The sequence below is a fragment of the Lissotriton helveticus genome, chromosome 2_1 (genome assembly GCF_964261635.1).
Source record: "Lissotriton helveticus chromosome 2_1, aLisHel1.1, whole genome shotgun sequence".
Lineage (NCBI taxonomy): Eukaryota > Metazoa > Chordata > Amphibia > Caudata > Salamandridae > Lissotriton > Lissotriton helveticus.
The window spans coordinates 981908903-981934990 of NC_136059.1; the positions used below are offsets into that span (position 1 = coordinate 981908903).

Consider the following 26088-nt stretch of genomic DNA (forward strand, 5'->3'; position numbering starts at 1 on the left):
AAAGGGCGACGATAGAGAGCTCTGGGGCTGAAGCAGTAGGCGTTATGAGCTTCTCACAGTGCCTATAAGTAGGGTCAAAAAGGTGATCAGAATCCAATCCTTGGTCTCTTTGCAGAGATCATAAAGCAACGGTCATGTGTGCTGTTGCGGTTCTATGTCTATGTGTGTGAAGGAGGAACACAGCTGTTAAAATATTGAAAAGGCACAACAGAAATTCTCTGCTTTCAGGTGAGCAGGTATGTTGTCTGTGGGGGGCGGGGGGGGGTGACGGGGATGAAAGGAATTACAAGCAGAGAGTAAAAATAGGGTTCTGAAGAGGAAAGAGATGAGGTGTGAAATATGCAAGTGGATGATTTCAGAGAGTTGTGTAGAGGTAAAGGGTGTAAAGGCCTAACATAGATTACAGAGGAAATTTTGTCAATGTAAGAAAGCACGTGATTGAGACAATCTGAAAATCAGGACCCCTTACACAAACCTTATTGAGGTTTAATTCACAGTCTCATATTTTCAGAATTGAAACATTTTCAATATCAATTATTTATCACAAAATCGTTGATATGCATTTATTTTAAATAGTTAACAACCATTGGCAAAACCAATAGTTCTTTCTTGTTTTAGGCATATATCAGTTGTTATATTATTTATCTGGATACAATAAAAGAAAGCTCAGAGCGAGATGCTAAAATACCCGGGAGGTGGCACATTATGAGCAGTACAGGATTTTAGTTGCCACACCTCCCAATTTTTACCACACCCTGTCTTACATGCTCCTTTTTCGTGATCTGGCTTGATAGCACAGCTATCGCCAGACAATTATGTGGACATCACTAGAGAGGTACTTTGACTTCACCAACATGTTGGGAGTCAGGAGTACATGTTTTGATTGGGCAGATGTGGTGTGCTACCTCAAAGAAATCCCAGCCCTGCATGCAGCTGTGATCTTTTAGGTTATTCATTTAGCTGCCTAAGGCTGAACTTTCTGGGGCATAAACTTGACATTTGAAATAAGATGCAGAACACCGGTTTCACCAAAGATGCAGAGTTTATTGTACTTTTATCCACCCACAGCATGGAGCGTCCTCCTGGTCCGGTGATCGAACGGCAACTGTCATGATGCCATTCGAACCCCAACCAGTGACCACTCAATGCGCGAGTTACATTTAAAGGTATACAATGATGTGGTTCTAAAGCATCTCGCGCGAGCCGCGGGATGCACTATTACCAATACTACAACACCTTCCCCCTTTGCGAAAAGAAACAAGGAAACGTCATATCACAATGGTAAGGTATTAACTGAAAAAGACATTTTCTGAACAAAACAAACTTGGAACATTACAATCTTAATATCTAATGAAATCCTCAAACCTTTTTGATGCCCTAATGACACAGCCCCTGGATGAACTACCTTGGTACGTACTAGTGTTGACTTGGGCCGAGTCAACATCTTGTGGAAGGGTGGAATGGACAGGGGAACCCTCCGATTGTAACCAATGTCCCAAATCGAGATCATCTTCACTACTTTTTCTACTACGATGCATGATCACAGCTTACTCAGGGGATACTTTTACCAATTGTCTTTTGCTCCACCAACCCTTATTCCTCACAAACTCAGCTCCCTTGCTGACCTTAGTCACCTGTTTCGGCATGAAACATTTTTACTCTCCCATCTTTTCGTTTACTGGCCTCTTAATGAGAACCCAATCTCTGGCTGAGACATCCTCACAACTCAGATGACATTTTTTGTCAACATTTTCCTTCATGAGTGTATGTTTAGCGGACACCCTGTCAGACATTTCATTGAAGTTGATTTTGCCGCCACCGTGCATCTCAATCCTCCCTGCCTCCCTGGCCCTCAACAAGGTAAAAGAAGATACACCAGTCGTGCAGTGAGGGGACGTATTATAATTCCATACTTGTTGTTCAATGAACTCCCCCACATCCAAGCCCAATGCTAATGCTGTCTGGATCTCTTCTTTCACAACGGTGTTCCCTCTTTCCACCAGGCCATTAGAGTACAACGCGACCATTAGGTGTTTTATATCAGACTTACTCATAAATTTGCACATTTTCTCTGAAACAAAATGTGTACCATTGTCCGTAACAATAACTTTCGGGCCCCTTCCAGCAAAAATACCTTATTTAAAAATGTAATGGTAGTTTCAGTATTTGGTGAGTCTACAAACTTGTAATACATCCATTTTGAAAAATAATCAACTGCTTAAATGACGTATTTCATTTTGTAGTTGAGTCCAGAGTACGGTCCAGAAAAATCTAGACCTACTTATTCCCATGGTGCATTAGGGAACTCTGTAGGGTGTAAGGGTTTGTTTAATGTCCGCCAAAGTTTATCGGAAAGAAGACATTCGGGGTAATTTTCAATCACATTTTAAAACTGATTATCCAACGAGGGCCACCAGTAACGCTGTTTTATTTTCATTGCAGTTTTGGTAGATCCGAGATGCCCAAGGTGAAGGTGTGCCTTGTTAATGATAACGGAGCGTTAATCAGTGGGTGGTACAAATCTGTCCCCCAACGTACCATGCCATTTTCAACAGACAGTTCATCAGACACCTGGGCAGAAATTGTCAAATCACCAGTCAAACATCTTGGGTCAGGCCAGCTGTGGGTCGTGTAATCCATCACCTTACGTAAAACCAGATCACCCTTACAGGCCATCTTCCATCCATCCTCAGACAACACAGAATCATACTCGTGGACAGCGTCCACAATGGCAACACACTCGATGTCCTCAACCAATGATTCTTCCTTGTCATCCTTGTCCATCAGCATCGTGGATAAACAGTCAGCGGGGAAGTTTCTCCCCCCCTGGATATGTTTAACGGTAAAATTATATTCTTGGAGCTTCTAAACCAGCCTCATGAGTCTGGCCGACAAGTTGTTGTTGTTGATCTTATTGATGATATATACCAAAGGTGTATGATCTGTGTACAACTCAAGATTTAGTTCCCAAACATACATTTTTAACTTGTGAAAGGCCCACATGCATGCTAAAGCTTCACGTTCAATTGTGCTGTATTGCTGTTCAAATTGTTTAAGTGATCTGGATGTGAAGGCAGTGGTGTGTTCCTGCCCATCCACTCTCTGACTCAGTACTGCACCAAGCCCATAAACACTGGCATCCACAGTTATTAGGGAAACACAATCATCTCTGTATGCATGCAATGCTTGAGTGGATACGATCAATTTCTTTACTTTTCCGAATGCTACTTCTAACTCCTCTGACCCTATAAAACTTTGACCTTTCCTGAGTAATACCCGTAAAGGTTCTACTGTTTGTGCGTAACAAGGTACGAATCTGGCATAATATTTGGCCAGACTGATAAATGAACATAATGCATCTTTGTCCGTGGGTGCTTTTGCCTCCACAATAGCCCTCAGCACAGAACATTAGGTTTAATTCCATGACATGACACTGTGTGGCCTAAGCACTTCATCTCTTGTACGGCAAATTTACACTTTTCTGCCCTTACTGTAATTTCTCTGGATCTCAGGATAGATAATACATGTCTTAAAATGGTGTTATGTTCCTCAAACGTTTTAGTATAGATCAGGATATCATCCAAGTACACGTGTACTCCTTTAATATCTTGAAATAACGTGTCTGTAAGTTTTTGGAACACGCTACCAGCCGATGCGAGGCCGAAAAGGTAGGCCCAAAAATTTGTATGCCCCGAAATGAGTCACAAATGTGGTCAGGTCTTGCGACTCGGCCGACAAAGCCACTTGGTGGTAAGCTGATCTTAGATCGATCAAAGAGAACCACTTTGAGCCTCCTAGGTTTGCCAGCAATTCATGGATTCTGGTTAGTGGGTGGCAATCCACAAGTATGTTTTTATTAAGAGCGCACAAGTATGAGAAAAGTCTGATCTCTCTGTCTTCTTGCATGCTACCACAATGGGAGCCACCCACTGAGAAGAATATGTGGTTTTAATGATGCCCTGTGCACATAAATCTTGTAAAGTACGTTTCAGTTCCTGCCTGACACTCATAGGAACAGAACGTACCTTATGTGACACAGGCTGAGCATCAGGTACTAATCTTATGTGGTGTTCCATTCCTTTAACTAGACCAAACTGCTAGCTAAATACAGGTTTGAATTCGGAAAATACGTCTTTCAATATACAACCAGTAACTTCTGGCTCAACACATTCCACTTGGCACATAGGGAATTCTCCCACTTTGACTGGATTTTCATCCCCCGGGACTAAATACAGACCCATGCATGTTAAATCTCTCCACCCGAAAATGTTCTTCCCTTTTTCGGACACATAAACCTTGGTTTCATTTTCTCTTCCTAAACATTGCACCACTCCGAAGAAATTCCCAATCATGTTGATGTCCTTCTCTCCGAAAGCGTTAGGGTTAACGTCAGGTTGTAACAACTTAACTTTGTTTTTCCAAAAATCATTGAATGTGGTGTCCCTTAAAATAGTAATTGGAGAGCCGGAGTCGGCCATTACTTGGAGTGAAATGTTATCTATCAAAGCCAAACACAAAGGGCCCTTTATAGGTCCCGAATCTCCCACACAATCTAGGGTTAAAATGACATTGCTGAGTGAATTTGTACATGCCTCCATATCGGTTTCAATGCAGCCAACATTTACAGGTTTTTTTATGGTTCTACATACGCCCTGAAAATGACCTATTTTCTTACACAGGATACAACTTTTGTTGATAGTCGGGCAACCTTCAAAATTACCAATGTGGTTCTTTGAATCACATCTGTAGCAGAAAGTTGACTGTCTCCTCTCAGGTAATCGCAGAGGTTTACCTTTCACACTAACGGCACATAAAGAATTCTCTTGATCTAGGTCAGGAGAAGACACCACATTAACTCCTGGTTTGGTGTCGCCATGCATGGTCTTGCTAGATATTGCAGAACATTCAATACTCAACGCAAGTCAATCACTTCAGTTAGCGGAGGATTCTTGCAACCAAGGATTCTTTCTTTGATTTTGCGTGACATGCAGTTTGCACAACAGGTCCGTAATATAAGCATATGCTAAAGGACCAAAGCCGCATGTGGTTGTTAAAACCCTCACTGCCAAAATAATCTCATCCTCCATTTGTTTCCTTTTGTAGAAATTATGACGTTCCAGCATAATATTCGGTTCGTCAGAAAACTGTTTCTTAAGACGTACGACTGCCTCCAGATAGACATTCCATTGGCTATCACCAGAACGAGACTGTGGGGAAAGAATGGGTGCAATGCTGTCGAAAATTATTTGTGCTGTTTGGCCCAAGCTCCCGAATAGCAAGGTGAATTTTCGTGCAGAATTGTAACCGACAGCATCGATGGCCACCAGATGATTTTCGAATAGTCTATACCACTCTGACCAAATAATTGCTGGTCTACCTGGTTTGCTCAAGACTGGAGGTGGTTGTGCAATCTGTAAAGTCAGAATTTGTAAAATCTTATTTTTATTTTAAAGTTTATTCCTTGTAGGAGGTTATGTGCTGTGTCTAAAAATAGCCCTCAAAGAATTAAGGCGTGCATGTTGCCAAAATGCGGGCAAGCAACACGCCGGCCGTCAATGCCGGCCAGGTCGTACGCGTTGAGGTAATGCCGATCTAAGAGGACTGGTGCATCGCGTGTTGACGTCGGCGCATTGGTCTGGGGGGGGGTTGAGGGGGTTTGAGTCTGAGCTCTGGAACGCTGAGTTGAAGAGCGAGCACGTGGGTCTAGTTCCGCCGAAATATCAAGAAAAGACACATACCCCCTGTTGTGCTCTGCCCAACAGTAGAGAGCACGCAGACCTGTAAGAGTTGTTTGATCAACTGATGATGGCTGTCTGCTTCCGTCGGGCCAGGATCTGTAATCACCGATTTGCTTCGTAGAGATGGCAGGTAATGCATGCATGGTTTGTTGGGTTCTCATCCCATCTTCGTCACCAGAAGAAATAAGTGGAAGAACACCAGTTTCACCAAAGATGCAGAGCTCATTGCTACTTTTACTCCATCCACAGCATGGAGCGTCCTCCTGGTCCGGTGACTGAAAGGCAACTGACATTATGCCATTCGAACCCCAACCAGCGACCACTCCATGCGTGAGCCACATTCGAAGGTATACAATGGTGTGGTTCTAATGCATATCGCGCGAGTCGCGGGATGCATTACTACCAATACTACTCGATTGTAATGCTTATAAAGCTTCTTAAATGAGTAGATAATTTATGTTTTTTTCTCTGGCACCAGCACAGATGGAAGGGGGACAGTCATTAATCTACATGGCTTGGTAGTGCAACTGTCACTTGACCTTTTAACTTACACCAATATTATTGTACAGTAATTTGCTTCCACACAAATACAAATTCCATTACCATGCTATTTACTTGTAATGCTTAAGAATACCATACAACATTCCTTTAAAGCTAGACCTATTGTCATTGCCAATGCTTGTTTATTTATGGTGCAGGTTGAGGTCAAGGTTTCTTTCTTACCTGGTTAAAAGGGCAGTGTAAGGGTAGACATAGTCAGGTGACGTTTAAATCATGAAACACAGTATACTTTATAACAAATACGTTGTGTCAAGAATGTTTTTAAGTGTCACAAATTTACCATTCAAGCTTTCCCCTTCTCCAGCTTCTCGTTCAAGTGTTGACACATTAAAGACACTGGCGAGGCTTACGTGGGCCCAGGCAAAAGGCATGCGGTATTTCCCCAAACGCTGGCAGAAGGACTCGGCTTGAGATTTCAGTTTTTCAACTTTATCCTTACTCTGAAAAAACACACAACAAACAATATTTCAGGTTCCTGTGAATGGTTACATATTTGAGAAGCACCGTTGACACACACAAAATAAAGCGTCTTTGCTTTCACCATCATTTCCATAACAGTGCTGAGATGGATTATTTACACTAGTTGATTGCAGGAAACGCTAGATGCTTTTATCTGCTGCTCTCAATGGCGGGAAGTACTCGAGTCTCCCAGGCATCTGAAGTGTGTACTGAGACATGTCGCGTAGGCTCCTACGTCATAAAAGCTTTGTTATCACGGCATAAAGTGACGATAGTGGCATGGATACCAAGAGAGACCCCAGAGATGCCCGTTTGTTTAGTTATAAATGCGAGGAATCAGCATTTGTCTGTGAATTGTCAGAAACATTTCAGTCAAAGTGATTCTTAAACATGACAAAAACAATGTATGCCACCCATGTGTGTGGAGAAGTGTGGCTCACTGGTTAGAGGAGGCAGACCCTGATGCAGAGGTCAGGCCGGGACCAGGGTTCAATTCCCGACGCGGCAGGGTCTTGAGCCCAAAATGTCCACGGACTCGATCATTCTCGCCTCGGTGCCTACTCGAATCATGGGTTCACACTCTGCAGCTCTGGGCAATAGCTTGCTTAATCTCCACTACGGCGCCCCTGCGGCGGGATGCCTGGTCTTCACCTTGGGGATACCCAGTAGGGATAATCTCGCAGGGAAAGCCAGGACGGGTTCCCAAAGCAAGCGCTAAGAGACCTGTCGGTGATTTGGCGCTATATAAATCGAAATTAACATAACATAACATGTATGATTTTTGTTTATTTGTAGTTTTTTTAGTGATACTGTGCTATACATACAGTTGTAGAAAATACAACATTGGAATACTTCTGAGATTCTGGTTGGACGGGGTTATCATAACAGAATCAAGTAATGGGAGGAATACCGAAGAGTGGGTGGATGAAAGCACAGGAGCTTACTCACGTATGTAAATTTGCACATGTAAATGTACGCAGGTGTAAATCTACTACTAAATCTAGGCTTTCATCTACACTTTTTTGCTAATCACTATTTCTGTGTGGATATTTACACCTAGGTGTAGACTTGCAAGTCTCCACCTCTCAGCGAAGCCTCCTACAAAAGCATTTAAGAGCATAAACGTACTATTAGTAAATCTTTGCTTATACGTGGAAATGTTCTTATGGGAAAGTATAGGAAAAAATATTACAATTTATTATTCCTTAAAAAAATATGAAACATATTTAATATGAACTATACATGTAAAACAATTTACTATATTTTAAACCTAGTACTAATGAAATATAATGGTACAGCCTATAACCTAATTAAAATTAATTGTGCATTAAAAATAACTTTAGAAATTATATTTCCTTAAGTAAAGTCAAAATAATTCGGGAATGGGGAATATTTCAAGTCCCTGCTTCCATTATTTGCTATCGGAGTGGGTTGCACTACCTTTGACTGGCTGTGGTATCTGGTTAGTATTCTTTAGAATATATTGATAGAATTAGAATGTATGTCATCCTTTTAGAATAGGCTTGTTGTAGAATGTAGAATGCTGATCTGCCAGTCTCTTTTGTATTTCAAGGCAGCAGCACCCTCTTTATATCTTCCTGCATATATCTTTAAATAAAGAAGATTTACTAAACTATATTCGTGAAGCAAGTAACTACAGTGGCCCTAGGTTGTGCTAGGCAGAGTCTTACTCCAAGACTGAGCTGGAGTACATTTACTAGAGTTTGGGACCTTTTTGGCTGTAACTTTATAAGTATAGTTTGTGAATGGCAATGGGCTTACTTTTTTGAGGGTGGGTGTTTGTAATAGCATTTCCCTCTCTTCGGGCCACTTTACGAGTTTGGTGGTCAGTGGAAAGCTGTCCTGGCACTGAGCTATCCGCTGTATTATGAGTTAGGCAGATTGGCTGTGTAAAGACAGTGGCTGGACCGCTGACACCGCCAGCACACCGGTGTCATGATCGGGTGAAGGCAGCTTTCATTGGGCGGTACAGAGGCGCAACACAGCAGTCCGGATTACGAGTTGACTTCCCGACGAGCCGACAGCAGTGGTTGGACCGTAACCTAATGGTCGACGGGAACGAAGGATTTGTGGTGCATAGTTTTCCCAGCAGATTTCAACGCAGATCCCTTTCTCCAGGACCTGCCTAAACTGAAGCATCTTCACCCCAAGGAATACAACCCCATCTTCGTGATATACAGGTAAGTCTTTTTCATATCATATATCCATTGCCAGGACTGCCCATTTATGAGCTGAATCCCGGTAATGGGTATATGGTACTTTTTCCACATATATCATTAATATGTGTGCATTTGAGACATATGCAGTTGGAATGTACACACAGGAATCGATAGATCTGGAAATATATTGCCCACCGCCGGCCCCTCTGGAAGCTCGTAATATGGTGGTCGGAAGGCCACAGGCTCAGCTGTCTCCTAGCGGTCATGGATGCGGTCCTTCGGAGGTGGGGTGAGATTTCTGACTATCAGCAGCAGGCCACCACTGGATGTCTGCTGAGCATTGCTGCTGAGGTCAAAGAGCAATTTAGCTGACCTCGATGGCTCATTATTCAGTTGGTGGAACTAACCAAGGTGATGAGGATGAGAATGTATGAGTCATCAAACAGAGGCTCTTCTGCAGTCATGCCTTCTCTTCACCTGTTCTTAGTGTATCTCCACTTTTAACAGTGCCCATGTTAGCCCTGGAAGCTGATTGTTTCTGTGACCCCATGTACCCACACCCCCATGTACCTCATGGAGAGAACACCATATAGATGAACGTAGGAGCCCAAGAAAGGGATGGGGTAATCTAGTAAGAGCCAACGATTCACTAGTGTCAGCTTCCATAATGGCCCATGAGGCGTTTTAAGGAGCAGAGGGACTTTAGGAGCATTAGGAATAAAAGTACAAGGGAAGAAGAGCTGTCTGGGTACTGTAACTGTTCTCCGCCCTTTTCTCTTTTACATCCTCTAGGAGATTCTACTTTGGCAGAATGTCAGTACACCATGCCAAAAGTTCAGGAAGATAAGCTGAAGTTGGTTGTTAAAATCTCCCCAATAACCATAATTCCGAATTGCCCAGTTAATGCTCCTTCCAAGCCTTTAACTGTTTTCTATGTGGCTGTAGACGTTTCCCAAAACTAGTAGGCCTGAGCTGCATCAAAGAGCTTTTTCAGTTTCCTCAGCTTGCATGGAGTAAAAACATGACAGAATTTTGATGCCATTTACCCTAAAGTCACCTCAACATCTACGTTTGACACCAGAAGCTTAAGTCAGGTGACAAGGGATGCAGGGTTTCAGTCAAACCACCTACTCCACAATTAGATCATGTAAAGGTTTATAATACAGATATGCAAAGAGGATAAAGGAAATTTGAAGTAGAAAAGAAGGCCGAGATCAAAGCTGAGAAAAAAGTAAGGGTTAGCCTGACACATGTTTATCACTGCTATATGCCACCCAGAACTTTTACGGAAATAAGCAAAACCATCAATAAGTGGTGATGATATGGGCACAGCTCCTGATTACCAAACAGTCCATCCATGAATGTTTCTAGAAAGCAGTTTCATCTTAAGACCAAATCCGAGCTCAAGAGTTGAACAGAGATCCCCACCTTATAGATATGAAAAATGGGAAAATCTTTAAGAATAAGTGGACACCATCATTGGGAGAGGAAGTGACAAAACAGGAGGCTAAGAACGATTATCTCATTGCACAAAGAGAGAATCTGGGCAGGTCTCATACAATGTTAGACCAACGAGATGTTCCTTTTTTGACTAAAAGAGGAACAGTTAGATAAAATATGCTTTAAAAATTGTAAACTCACCCATACATTGACTACAGCAAGAACCCAAATGAATGATCCTCTAGACTGCAAATTACTCAGTCTGAAGGGAAGAAAATAATCCAAAGCAAAATCATCATAAAGCCGTCCAAACCACAGAAAGAGGATGTTACAATGAAATCGATGAAAGGAGTGAGTGGAGAGCACATGAATGTCCAAAGAACTTGCCCTTGTTGAATAAAGGGAACACGCAAACCCAGCCCAAAATCACTAATGCCTACTGTCGAAAGTTCTTCTTTGAATTAACTTTTTCTGCACAAGCAAGCCATGCCAGGAATGCCGGAAGTCATTGAAATGGAAACATAAGACTGGTCTAAAGAATACAACTGCTGCATAGCTACATTCCAAGATAGGAACAGAAAATCGATCATCTGTAAGCGATACAGATTGTATCATGGTGCTCTGTGGGGAAGGAAATTTCCAGAAGTTTATGTACATGATAAGATACCGTGAAACCCAGAATTAAACCCTGAAGCTAATTTCTGATAAGGAATCAGCAGACAACTCAGTGTACCTGCCTTAAGCAAAAGCAGTAGGTCTAGCAGCATCATGTTCCTTTCCCGCTCATGAGCCCCTCACATTGCCAATGTGTTTAGCTCCTCCAACCCACTGGTTTAAAATGTGAAACAAAAATCAGACTGAGACCTCTTGTATGCTATACTAGATGCTTAGTGTTATTTAACTCAGTGGTCCTCATTTTATTAATCTCGGGAGTATGAAAGGATTTGTAGACCTGCTGGGATTTGAATCTTTGTGCATCAGGTCAAACACAGATTGCTGTAGCGGATGGATTTGTCTAGCGAACCATTAGACCCACAGACACCTCTAGAGCCCATGGGGCAGAATATGCCTGCAGAGACAGTGGCAGTGTGACTCCTATCCTTCTGTCATTGTCTTTCTGAACACACTAGCCTGCTACCTCCCAAATGGAACATATATAGTACATGAATGCTTCCAACCGCCTACATGTGGGTCACAAAGTGTTAAAGTAGGCATCAGCTATGCTTCTGGGGTTCTCTGGTAATACGGCCCAGGGTAATATTAGGTAATAGATTACATTGTGAGAGTGGCAGATTCGTTGATAGAATAGATGGTTTGCTCCACCTAACTCTCGACTCAAATATATCATGTGACCATATTACCACTGCTAAAATATTGCCACAAAAAAATATCGTGGACAAAAAAAATGCAATTTAAATATTGTATTGTAATTGCATTTATATAGCGCTTACTACCCCTGACGAGGCGTCAAAGCGCTTTTTCGGCGAGTAGCATGCTACTCCGGGACCCATAGAGGATTAGTGTTGAATTTGTATAGTGAAACATGCATGTAAATTTTAAGTGGTGGATAGGTTAGTCAGTAATTTGGATTCGGAAGAATATCAGAAGGATAGAAGTGGAAAAAAAAGATTTGTATTTATATAGCGCTTGTTACCCCTGATGGGGTGTTAAAGCATGCTACTCTGGAAACCCATAAAGGATTAGTGCTGAATTAGTATGGTGAAATATGAAAGTCAATTGAGTGGTGGATATTAGTCAGTTATTTGGAGTGAGAAGGGTGGGTAGTGCTTTTCCTAAATATATATTAATGTTAATCTGGTTCATTTGTAATTTTGTATTGTTATTTATTTATTGGTTTAATAATTATTTAATATATTTGTATTTTGGATTGTGTGTGTTATTGGGGGATTGCGTGGGCAGTGTTGAAATGAAATACATATATTGATATAAATTGATTAATGTATCATGTAATGCTAATTATTTAATTGAATTTTTTTTATATATACATGTTTAAGTTATGAAAATATTGCAGTATGCTGGGGTGTGGGACTCCATTGTTATTTATAGAGTGTAGACTAATGAGCATTACTTGTTCAATATGTTGAATATTGAACGTTTAATATTGTTTTTTATTTCTATATGATGTATTATTTTTTAAACTGCCTAGGAATATGGGATATATTATTATAATGTAACAGTGTTTATAATTACCTGTGCATTCTCCTAAGATAAAAACTAAAAACATTTCTTATCATAACAGATTTTATTAACTTTTTTATGTTGTGTGTTTTGTGGTGGGTGGGGTTGAGCTTTTTATTTTAAATTCATTTTAAGAAATTAAACTTACGTGTCTTATTCTTGTACAAATGTAAACTGATATATATATATATATATATTATTTTTATATTGAGAATTGTGGTGCAAAAATTACACAGTGCTTGTTGGATTGAAGTTAGAATAGTAAATCCGAGCCTCCACAATAAATGCACTTTCACCAATAGTAAATCTGCACCCCTACCTCAATATCTCCGCTAACATATGAACATACTATGTTTGTTAGACTGGAGTTAGAAAAGTAAATTTTACCCACCCACCAATGTATGCACTTTCCCCAGTGTTTGTTATAATTGAATTAGAATAGTAAATAATATAATTCCCACCGCAGTATTCCCTCTCCTCTTCGTTAGACTGGAGTTACAATATTGAATATTACCCCACTCAGGTATGCACTTTCCACCATGGTTATTAAACTGTTACTAGAATACTAACGTTAACCCCTAAAATGTATGTACATTCCCAATGTTTGTAAGATTGTGGCTAGAACAAGTGTTTTTTTTAAATAATTGCGGTTTGGAGTTAGGTTACTACATGGCATTTTATATTTGAAAAGATATTTTGAGCATATAAAATTATATATTTTGTACGATATCTTGTTTTTTATTTTATTTGATACTGAATTGGTTTTTAAAAAGTGTTTACTTTTCAAAAAAGTTTAATTTTTGTTGTATTTTTTCAAACATTTTGACTCCTGTTTGAAGAAATATGAAATATGCTCCTATATTCTTCAAATAAATATATAATTATATGTGTTTTATGGTTTATCTTTAATAAAAATAAATATTGTTATATGTAAAAAAAAAATATATATATATATATTTTTTTTTTTAAACTTGTTTTTATTGTTGCATCATCAAGCATAAGTACAAGGTAGATCATCTGCTGGCGTGGCGTCAACATTCAGCCACGGTCAGCCGTTCGCGCAACTTTTCTGTGCATAAACTTGTGTAATTTGGCATTTCATCCACTGAACATTACAGACCAATCAAACAAGTAATCAGGCTAGGGTACAGGAAACCAGCTCCGCAAGGGAGAAAGGAGATTAATTATAGTCTGGTAAGCCCCCACCAGAGGGGTCTTTGGATCAGGGCCTGTACAGTTCACAGAGCGGTGGTGCTAAGTAACTGGGGGGACGAAACTGTGGGAGGGGGGCATGTAGGCAGTAGCAAGAGCATAGCAGAAGGAGACAGGTGTCGGGCGCCGGGTGGCAAGGGGGTCCATAGCATTCGCTCACAGTGAGGGAAAGCGGCCAAAGGGCGGAGGTGCCCCGTGCATGTGGGTAGCGGGACGGTCGATATGGGGGCGGGGCGTCGACGAGGGGGGCGTGGAGTACCGGAATCCGGTGCAGGAGTTAGGGCATCAGCCAAGGATTATGGGTTCACTCGGGCAGGTTGGCTGGGGAGGGGGGGGGGGAAATAGTCGGGGCTCGTGAGTGGGGGGGGAAGGTGTAGACGTGGGCGGGTCATCAGTGCGCAAGGACTGCCGGAAGCTATGGAGGAGCATGGCCCATTCCATAGATATGGGATGTTTACGTGCGCCCCTGGATTCCTCCTCCCGAAGGGCATCTTCCTCGGCCGCCGCCCACTTACAGACTGCCCCTGTCCATGCCTCTATGGGGGGACCTTCCGGGGATCGCCAATGCATAGCTATACATCTGTTCGCCAGTAGCAACGCTAAGGATACATATATATATACATATATATATGTATATATCAAAACAAAATCCTTTCAGGCATAGAGTGACGCATAAATTATGCAAAAAAGAAGGGGAGAACTCTGGGTAGGTCTCAGTTTAGGTGGAAAGCAGCTCCTGTTAGAGCACTCTCAACACCAGCAACACTCTAGATCTGCTCACCTCAAATGTCTGTTTTTCTATCAAAGTTTTTAAGCATAGGATTAGCACAGTGCTATCCACGCCGAGATAGAAAATGACAAAGTCTTTTGCCATTTAAACAGCAAAGTCTTTAAGCATAGGACTAGTACAGTGCAGTCCTTGCCGAGCTGTAAAATAACAAAAGCCATTTATCACTCCAGGCACAATATTACAGCTTTGAATTGGTAAAATACCAACTCAAGCCAACCTGAAATGAGTAAAAGCAACCCCTGACACAGTGTTTCGCTCTAATTAGAGCTCTTCAGAAAGGTATAGCTTTGTCCAGACACAAGGGAGCACCCAGTATTAAGTCAAAACAAAACCCTTTCAGGCATAGAGTGACGCATACATTATGCAAAAAAGAAGGAGAGAACTCTGGGTAGGTCTCAGTTTAGGTGGAAAGCAGCTCCTGTTAGAGCACTCTCAACACCAGCGACACTCTAGATCTGCTCACCTCAAATGTCTGTTTTTCTATCAAAGTTTTTAAGCATAGGATTAGCATAGTGCTATCCACGCCGAGATAGAAAATGACAAAATCTTTTGCCATTTAAACAGCAATGTCTTTAAGCATAGGACTAGTACAGTGCAGTCCTTGCCGAGCTGTAAAATAACAAAAGCCATTTATCACTCCAGGCACAATATTACAGCTTTGAATTGGTAAAATACCAACTCAAGCCAACCTGAAATGAGTAAAAGCAACCCCTGACACAGTGTTTCGCTCTAATTAGAGCTCTTCAGAGAGGTATAGCTTTGTCCAGACACAAGAGAGCACCCAGTATTAAGTCAAAACAAAACCCTTTCAGGCATAGAGTGATGCATATATACACATCTATATATATGTTTGTGTAAGCGTGTTTGTAAATAACTTTCCAAGTATGCTACATTTATTGTGATTGAAATTTAAATAATAAATTAAACTGGTATTGTAGATTGTGCAACGTAATTAACTGGGTGAAAAGATGTCTTATGTACGATAAATAGCCAGTATAACACTGTATAATACACTGATTATGGAGGATTTGTAGGGACCATTCTGAATTTATGCTTCACTCTTGCAGGAATTATTGGATACATTTTATGAAAAAACATTGAGTTCCCACCCATTCCTTCAGTCATTTTGTCTTTGCAGCAATATGTTATAAATTTCAACAACAATTCGAAGCATCAGCGGTGCATTATGACCACCCAGTGAAAATAGGAATTTCTCACTGATGTTGTGAATTGCAGTTCTTACTCCTTTCAAGGATATTTAAAATTACTAAAGGGCCTGAAGCTGTTTATGGAGAGGGACATGCATGCTGCAGCCTAGTTACCTTTACTTCCAGATTTATCTAGGATATAGTAAAGATTATATAAAACCTCAGTTGACAAGTCCCATTGGGGCTGATCACTGCATGTTCTATGTGGGACAAGACAAAATGCCCTTGAAAAGTAATACATACTTCAATTCCACACCAGGTAGTCAGAAGAATATCTTGATACATGATTCCGGACAGGGTTCTGATGTCAGCCTTGATGTTTTGACTTGTTTGTTAATTCCACAACCATGAGTGTGAAAGTCACATAATGTGGACATCATATTAATGGGAGGTATAAGAGGGGGAAAACGGTGATAGAGGTCTCTAGGCCACTTGTAACAGTGCCACAAATTCCAACTACTTTGGAATCAAACAATGCTACAAGGTGCCCTATGTGTTGTTGGGTGCTGTATATGATATTTTGCAGGGATTCTGGACTGTAAATTTACAAGAAATATGTGCCATTCCCTTCAATAGTAGAGTAGAATGTTTCTTTTCTTCCTAGAATGTTTTTTATAATTTTCCTTTGTGGGTCTTCTGCAGTGTTGTATCAGCACTGGCATTCCAGATTCCAGCATTTCCTTTTCAATTTGGCAATGTGTAAGTAGTACTATTTGTTGTTCATGATGAACTTTGTGCAAGACATTTCTTTTTGAGGGAAGAACATTCTTCATAGCAATTGTTATATTATTCAAGGTAGTTTGTAATGGGCTTCTTTGGAAAGACTAGATAATCCCAACAGAAGGAATTACCAATGCTTTGATTATTATTTGATAGCGCAATATGATTCTTGTAAAGACCACCTAAGAGAATAAAACATGATCTACAATACAAGGAAAGTAATAAGAGAGTTGGAACTGATACCAACCACTAGGATATCCCTGTCTAGCTGTCATTAGAGTCTGATAGGAAACTCTCATTCATTCCTATGGATTTCATGTAAGATTTTTGCTTCCCCAAAAGAAATGCATAGGATGATTGTTTGCAGGTATTTGATTTGCAGCAGAAAACATTGATTAGGTCCTCTAAGCTAGTTGTGTCCTGTGGTCTTGCATGCAGTTTACTGTTGACAATATGGAAGTAACCTTTTTGTACTGTCTGAAGGGCATATAGTTAGACTGTGGATCAGATTGCATGTCACTCTGAATGTGATAAATGAATAGTCAGACCATAACTGGGGTGGCACCTCTATACTTGTTATTTTGATTATGTTAGAAAAACGTGTTCCAGAACATGTGTTGACTACAGCACAGATGCTCTATCAGTCAAACTACTCATCTTCGCATCACTTGGGCTGGCAATGAATGTCAATTGATTACGCGTGCTGTATACTAAGATCCTGTGGTCCACAGTTTGCAGATCTATTTCCACCTTCAGGAGTTCACCCAGGAACCTGCCTCAGTGATTCTGTGTGCAATTCCTGCAGGATCCTCTAAAGGTATTTTAGAGCTAGATTCAAGGTACATTTTTTTTCTCAACATGTCCAGTGCAGGTTTACTTTAGGAAATAGTTGTTTGAATACTTCAAAAGCTGGCAAGATGGCTAAATAAGTTATATGTTTGCTACTGACAACTGTGCAATACATGCAGATTATGAGCTTGAATCCCAGAAGGGTGAAATCAACTTTTTTCCTTACACGGCCAATAAGCTGAACACCATTAAATTAAGTAATAAAAATATCTGTTATATGCCATGGCATTAAATGTGATATACAGTTTAAGCTGTTCTTTTATATAGTGCTCACATCATTCAGGGGTACCTAAGAGTGTTCTTTAAATAAATATACAGAAAATATTAGACAAATAGTGCATTTAGACACATTTCTGAAATAACATTGGTAGGACTCAATGACACCCTTTTAGGAGGTGGGGCATTGAAGGTCCTGCCCCCAAGGTGTTTAGTACAAATGGTGCTGTTGGAGGCACAAAAAGCCTTTGTATGCTTTAAAATGGCTTTATAAGTAGCTTTTGTAATACTCTGCTGAGGGATTTTTGGGAAATAGAGGTTGAAAGCTATGCGTTGTTGTCTATACCATTGATGCAATAATATATCTTTTTAATTAATTTAATTGTTACATAACTGCCAAGCAGGCACATGTTAACTATGGCACTTTCAGCCAGTCCTGCCTTTGTAGCCACCCTCACATTGCACTCTGGCAATTACGGTTTTGATTTTATCTATACAAGTAGGGTCCTAAAAATTCCAGCATGCAAAGTGCTGTTGACAACAAGCTAGGGCAGTGTCAATGGCAAACGTGACATGTCTACTTGAGTTATGTGAAAAACAGACATAATAGAAGCTTGCACTTTACTCTTGTAGTTAGGACACAGAAGATTAATTTGACAACTATACAAAATAGTAAGTGTTTGCATCCTGTAAATAATAAAGTCCTATATTTGTTAAGCTGTATAAGTAATATGAAAAGTATTCAGCTGCTGGGAACAAAATCAAATGTTGTATTCATTAAGTGATACTCGTACAGTCTGCACTATTTTTCTCCCTGCTATGACGTCTTGTGGCATTTCTTCTCCCTTCAATGCAGTATCACTATTTTCTAAGAACAGACAGAATTACAAAATACAAAAAAACAAGTCATATATTTAATTTAGAAGAATTAATAATTATAAAAATTAAATACATTTTTTAAATCCAATAACTCTTAATAGTTTAACACTCCCTCACAATTTTTCTATTTTTAGTACATTTGGGGCCAGAAGTACGTTCCGCAAATTTGCGACTCGCATATGCGACTCTCAAATTGGGATGCACAACAGTGTCTGAGACACTGTTTGCGATTCCCAATGCGGTCGCAAATTGCATGCCTCATGCATATTAATGAGGCTGTCGCAATTTGCAACCCCATTGGGAATGGCTGGCACTCCCAGGGGTGGCCTGCTGGCGTCAGCAGACCACCATGTCTTGGACTGCTTTTAAATAAAGCCGATTTCTTTTTTTTAAATGCAGTTATGAATTTAAAAATACAAATGAAACCCCTGGGACCACTGCCTGCACTTAAAACATATTTTGAGAGCCACTCACAAAGGAGAAGGGGTTCCCTGGGGACCCATTCCTGTTTGCAAGTGGGTAAACTGCGAATGTTTTGCGACCACAATTGCAGTTGCAAAGAGCCATACATAGGTTAAGGAGTTGGCTATTAGAAAGGGCCACCCTTGGAACGCCCCTTCCTAAAAGCGAGTCGCTAATCCTATTTTGCGAGTTGCAAATTGATTTGGGAAATAGATCAGTATATAGGCCACAGGTTTTTTGCGGGCGCAAACAGGTCTAAAACCCATTTGAGCCTACAAAAACCCTTAGTACATCTGGCCCTTGATCCCCTTCTTTTCCTCCCTCTATCTTTTCAGATGTCTTTATTTTGTTTTCACCCCCTTACCTATGTGACTCCTTCTCTTCAATGAAGATACAAATAATGATGGTTATCATTTCAACATCACATTAAAATCAAATCAAAATCTAACGTATACTGATCAGACTGTTTTACTTAAGCATTTCACAATTTCCATACCTTGCCTCCTTCAGTTTCCTTAATGACTATGTACGGTTCCGCACACTCTCCAATTTCCCCTTGTTGAATAACTTTTTCTATCTATAAAAGAGACAGTATATATTAACACTTTAAACACTTGGCCAAAAACTTTGTATAGGTGACACATGCTAAATATTTGTATCTCATTATCATTGGATTTGCAACTAAACAATTGAGAAATACAGAGAAAAAGTATATCAAAGTCCCTTTATATAGTACTTATCTTCTTGCCTTTCCAAAATGAGAAATGCAATGATGGGCTGATCCAGAAAGAAAGCTTTGGCTGCGTAAGTGTATGTAGATGCATGGCGGAGATTTATAACTGATCACAAAATCAGCATGCACACATATATTTAAGTTGCCTAGGAGTTTCCGAACATCAAGGGAATAATGTATGTTACATACATTTCTGGCATATGCCTATATTTCTATCCCTTTGTATGTGTAAAATGTGCCCTGCAGAGAAACCCTATGAGATGCTAACCTCCTTAGGGTAGTCACTCGGGATTTACAAAAAAAATTAATAAATAAATAAAATGGTTGTTTCCTTTTTCTTGTACAAGTTAGTTTCCATTAAAAGTATTTCCTCCCTTATACACACTTTTCACAAGATTACTGCCATGCTCACACCTAGTTCATTCAAGTGTAAGCTTGAAAGTGTGGACCACCAAACAGGGAAAACAACTGATACATTTCTCTGTTACTATTAAAAATACAGAAAATATGCAAATATAGTGGAAACTCTGCAGGCCTATTCACAAACTGCATTTTGTTGTACTTTTAGTAGTACTAATAAAGAAGTACAAAATGCTATTCACAAACCGAAAAGAAACCTCCACCTTTCCTATCTTTTTTATGGGGTGATATTCACACATGTAAGTTTGCTACTTAGCATTAAATGTGGATGGAAAAAGTGGGATATTTACTAAGTGAGAGGAGTTTAGGGACGAATAAGCCGGGGAAGGATATGCACCCACCACAAAGGAGTAAGCTAATTTCTGTTGACAAACTGTACTTCTAAAGTTACTACACCCAAAAAGGAACCCAAGTTAGCAGTAAATTACTCCAGCTCAGTACTAGAGTAAATCCAGCCTCACACATGGCCAACCACTGGTACTGCAACAACTTCCCTTAGAAAATATTGGAGTTAGGATCTTAAAATAAAACTACAAAGAAAATAATGTTAAATTACATACAATATTTAAAATAGATAAAAATATAAATAAATACAATTTAATATTAAAAAATATATAAACATGAAACATTTTATCTTTAATGATGACATATTTAACTCCATTTTAGAATTTTAAATTAATTGAACATTCATGTTTATTAAAATATAATTAAATTACTTTATAATTACTGCATAATAATTTGAACTTATTTTTTTATTTTAGGGAGTTTTTTTGTGTAAATCTCAGGGAAATTAATTTCATTCAATTTAATATATATAAAGTAATTAAAGTGTTAGTTAAAATAGTCTTGAAATGGGCTGTAGCTTTCTTATATTTTGTTCTACACTTAAAATAAGTATATAAAAGTATATAAAATGAATTTTCTTTAATATTTTACATAATTTTTTTTCAATTTGTTTAGCTCGCCCCTCGGCTCTTACCTTTGCTGGCTGCATCTGATTAAGTTCATTGCATAATTATGTAGAAATACACAGAAGGCAAATACGCAAGTTATGCCCAACTCTAGGCAACGTCTTACTCAGTGAGGAGAAGTGATAGCAGGGCAATCTATAAAATATCTGTATTTAAACTTGGGTCATTTAAAGGGGAAACACCTGAGTTTTTCATTCAAACATCTTCAACACTAAAGTGCGCAAATGAAAGAATAACCTAACCTGAACAATGCTTGGTAGCCAAGTGATCAGTCATCCTGCGCTTTAGGTAGTTCTGTTTCCAATACGCCGTTTTCTGCAGCATTCCGACCTGGATACTGTCTTCATTGAGGTCACCTGTCTCTCTTCTCATGCCTGTACTTCAGGCCTCCAATTATGTCGACTGAAGGGCCAAAGCTTTTTTGCATGACTTCTATGATTACCTACATTGTGGGCCTGCTGGGTATTATGTTTGAATGCAGAAACCCTGCACAACACACAGAGTAGGTCAACAGCAGATGCCTCTTACATTATACTAACAAATCACCATATCCTACTGCACAGTTTATCACTAACACTGCTCTTACTCCTGCACGCCAGGAAATATATTGACATTTGGCTCCCAAGGCATCCTTCATCACCACAGAAATTCCCACACAGAGGTCCAGATGTGCAAGTATCTGGTTTCAAAATAAGATTTTTAAGAACTGACATATGCACTAATAGGTCAGCTGTTAAAAATCCAAATTATAGTAGGTCGCAATCCGACCTTAATTTCATGCTCATTAATGAACCTGGGTCTCAGGATACACCCTGATATTTGTTACTCTATTACCAACAACACCGTTAAGTCCTGGTTCCACCTATTTGTTTATTAATCTATCCTTGATGCTTATATTTATTTTGTTTTGGGGAGACACACACATATCCCTTTTAATAGTCAGTCATTGTTTAAATGACCGAATATTATATCTAATGCTCCTTATATCTCGTTTTCCTACAAGATCCCTGTATGTAATCTTTCATGACCATCCATCATCCAAACCCTTGAACGTTAATGAGGCAGATCCCAAATTGCAACACACTACGATTGAAGTCCATCCCATGGATGGTGGACTGCTAGGGCCAGTAGACCACCATGTCTATTATTGTATTACAAAATAGCAACATTGTTAAGTAGGAAAGGTTTTCCGTTTTTTGGTCGTTTAAGAGTTGGAAGCGGTCTCAAGGACCACTGCCTACATTTCAGCTAACTTATTTTTTCCACATTCACAAAAGGGAATGGGTCCACAAAGAAGAGAACCCCTGAGGGTCAGTAACTTTTCAATGGCTTATGACAGTTATTTTTGTCCTAAACTTTTGATACGTATTGTTAGAAATTGGAGTCCAACTAGAGAAATTGGAGTCTCTAGTTGGCAGAGGTAGGTACCTTTATCTAAATACGGACCGTTGCTTCTAGTCAGGGTAAGGGGAATACATACTTTAGATAACCCCTGCTCACCTCTTGGGTAGCATGGCACGAGCAGACAGTCTTATCCCAAAGGCAATGTGAAAAGTATTTGTACTCAAAACACACACTAATACAGTGATAACACTACAAATGGAAACCACACCAGTATAGAAAATAAAGTATCTTTATCTAAATTCAACAAGACCAAAACAACAAAAATCCAACATACATGTAATAAAAGTATGACTTTAAAAATGTTGCAAGCAACTGGGTCCATAGAAAACTATGGATGCATGATTTCTCACAAAGTACCTGTAGATGCGTCAAAATACACAAGGTCAAACAGCCGCAGTGATGGGAAGCATCGAGAAATAAAGAGATGGGTCAGTTCCTGAGGCCATTGGGAGGCGATGCGACAGTTCTGCTGCACGCAGGAGAAGTAATGCGTGGATCCGGTCTGTAGGGGGAAGTGACGTGTTGACTTCAAGGCGGTTCTGGTCCATGGGTGATGCCTTGGGAAAACTTGCTGCACAGGTACAATGCGTGGAAATCAGCGATGCGTAGGTGATCTATGTGGCGTGACGAGCGGCTCTGCGTCGGTTTCTTAGGCCGCGATCCCTCGATGCATCGGTCCCTGCAGCAGCGACAGTTGTTGCGTCAGTTTGGCAGCGGCACAGCGATGTGTGGAGATTCTTCTCTAACAGCGGTGCTGCCTCGGAAAAACAGCATCAGGAAGAACTACGCATCGAATTCTTCAGTTCTTCTTTTCTTCCAACTCCCAGCAGCAAGCACAACCTCCAGAGGCCCAGAACTGGAACAGGCACTTCCTGGCAGGTCAGACCTCTCAGTAGCAGAGTTCAGGGGAGCTGGGGGGAAGTCTCTGTGTCCCTGAGACTTTAGAACAGGAGGCCAGCACACACAGGCACTTGGAGAGCTTCTTCAAGCAGGTTCAAAGCTAAGTTCAAGTCTTTGTCCTCTCCTTGGCAGAAACAACATCTGAATGACAACTCTACACACCACAGAGCAAAGGGGCAGTACTCCTCCTTACAGCTCTTCAGCCCTTCTCCTTAGCAAAGGTTCCTCTTGAGTCCAGAAGTAATCTAAAGTTCTGGGGTTTTAGGTTTAATACTTATACCCTAAAAGGTCTTTGTTCTCTTTGTGCAAGGGTGTCTGAGCCCACTCCAAACCAGTTCTGTCATCACTGATGCAGAATGACCACGGGGGGGGGGGCGACACCATTGTGCAAGGGAGACCGGTCCTATTCAGGTGCAATGAAATCTCCTCCCACTACTCTAAATGCAGCCAAACCCCATTCAGCTCAGCTCTGAGTCATCCAGGAAGGGCCAGGCACACCTCAACACCCACAGTGGCTGTCGACAGTGAATGCACATCCCCAGCCCCTATCACTCCAAAACCAGACAGTCAATACACAAACAGGCAGAGGCACACAGAATGGTTAAACAAGTAAATGCTTACTTTCTAAAAGTAATTAACAACAAGGGGTGGTGATGGACAGAGTCTCTGAATTAAGCAGAAAACTCTCACCCAGTCAAGAGATCAGGGCTAGATCCAACACCGTTTTTTAGCTCACTGCATCATCCCAGTTTCAGAACCTGGCTGTATGCAAATTAGTCTGTTCCTGTCCCAGTGCATGATGGGAACAGGGCAAACCAAACTACAAAGCCAATTCTTACACTGGAAAGGAAACAAGCTACCGGGGACCGGTTTCTGGCATTTCAGCCTCTTCGGCCCGGCTTGCTTGAATCCTGATGGTGCAGTGAGCAAGGGACTCATGTCTGAGCATACCCTTCCACGCTTAGGGTGGACAAAATAATTAACAACAAGGGGTGGTGATGGACAGAGTCTCTGAATTAAGCAGAAAACTCTCACCCAGTCAAGAGATCAGGGCTAGATCCAACACCGTTTTTTAGCTCACTGCATCATCCCAGTTTCAGAACCTGGCTGTATGCAAATTAGTCTGTTCCTGTCCCAGTGCATGATGGGAACAGGGCAAACCAAACTACAAAGCCAATTCTTACACTGGAAAGGAAACAAGCTACCGGGGACCGGTTTCTGGCATTTCAGCCTCTTCGGCCCGGCTTGCTTGAATCCTGATGGTGCAGTGAGCAAGGGACTCATGTCTGAGCATACCCTTCCACGCTTAGGGTGGACAAAATAATTAACAACAAGGGGTGGTGATGGACAGAGTCTCTGAATTAAGCAGAAAACTCTCACCCAGTCAAGAGATCAGGGCTAGATCCAACACCGTTTTGTAGCTCACTGCATCATCCCAGTTTCAGAACCTGGCTGTATGCAAATTAGTCTGTTCCTGTCCCAGTGCATGATGGGAACAGGGCAAACCAAACTACAAAGCCAATTCTTACACTGGAAAGGAAACAAGCTACCGGGGACCGGTTTCTGGCATTTCAGCCTCTTCGGCCCGGCTTGCTTGAATCCTGATGGTGCAGTGAGCAAGGGACTCATGTCTGAGCATACCCTTCCACGCTTAGGGTGGACAAAATAATTAACAACAAGGGGTGGTGATGGACAGAGTCTCTGAATTAAGCAGAAAACTCTCACCCAGTCAAGAGATCAGGGCTAGATCCAACACCGTTTTTTAGCTCACTGCATCATCCCAGTTTCAGAACCTGGCTGTATGCAAATTAGTCTGTTCCTGTCCCAGTGCATGATGGGAACAGGGCAAACCAAACTACAAAGCCAATTCTTACACTGGAAAGGAAACAAGCTACCGGGGACCGGTTTCTGGCATATCAGCCTCTTCGGCCCGGCTTGCTTGAATCCTGATGGTGCAATGAGCTAAAAAACGGTGTTGGATCTAGCCCTGATCTCTTGACTGGGTGAGAGTACTCTGCTTAATTCAGAGACTCTGTCCATCACCACCCCTTGTTGTAAATAATTTTGTCCACCCTAAGCGTGGAAGGGTATGCTCAGATGTGAGTCCCTTGCTCATTGCACCATCAGGATTCAAGCAAGCCGGGCCGAAGACGCCTGAAATGGCAGAAACCGGTCCCCGGAAGCTTGTTTCCTTCCCAGTGTAAGAATTGGCTTTTGTAGTCTGGTCTGCCCTGTTCCCATGATGCACTGGGCCAGGGACAGACTAATTTGCATACAGCCAGGTTCTGAAACTGGGATGGTGCAATGAGCTAAAAAACGGTGTTGGATCTAGCCCTGATCTCTTGACTGGGTGAGAGTACTCTGCTTAATTCAGAGACTCTGTCCATCACCACCCCTTGTTGTAAATAATTTTGTCCACCCTAAGCGTGGAAGGGTATGCTCAGATGTGAGTCCCTTGCTCATTGCACCATCAGGATTCAAGCAAGCCGGGCCGAAGACGCCTGAAATGGCAGAAACCGGTCCCCGGAAGCTTGTTTCCTTCCCAGTGTAAGAATTGGCTTTTGTAGTCTGGTCTGCCCTGTTCCCATGATGCACTGGGCCAGGGACAGACTAATTTGCATACAGCCAGGTTCTGAAACTGGGATGGTGCAATGAGCTAAAAAACGGTGTTGGATCTAGCCTTGATCTCTTGACTGGGTGAGAGTACTCTGCTTAATTCAGAGACTCTGTCCATCACCACCCCTTGT

General features: G+C 41.0%; 1 protein-coding gene across 1 annotated transcript in view; it reads right to left on the reverse strand.

Annotated features, from left to right (window-relative positions):
• DOCK8 (dedicator of cytokinesis 8) overlaps positions 1–26088 on the reverse strand; it is a 765653-nt gene that overhangs the window by 439032 nt on the left and 300533 nt on the right. Inside the window, exons 10-11 of the mRNA XM_078675733.1 lie at positions 19410–19490; positions 6580–6739 (exon numbers count right to left, since the gene is read on the reverse strand). Coding sequence (XP_078531859.1) covers positions 6580–6739; positions 19410–19490 — 241 coding nt within the window. The remainder of the gene's footprint in view (positions 1–6579; positions 6740–19409; positions 19491–26088) is intronic.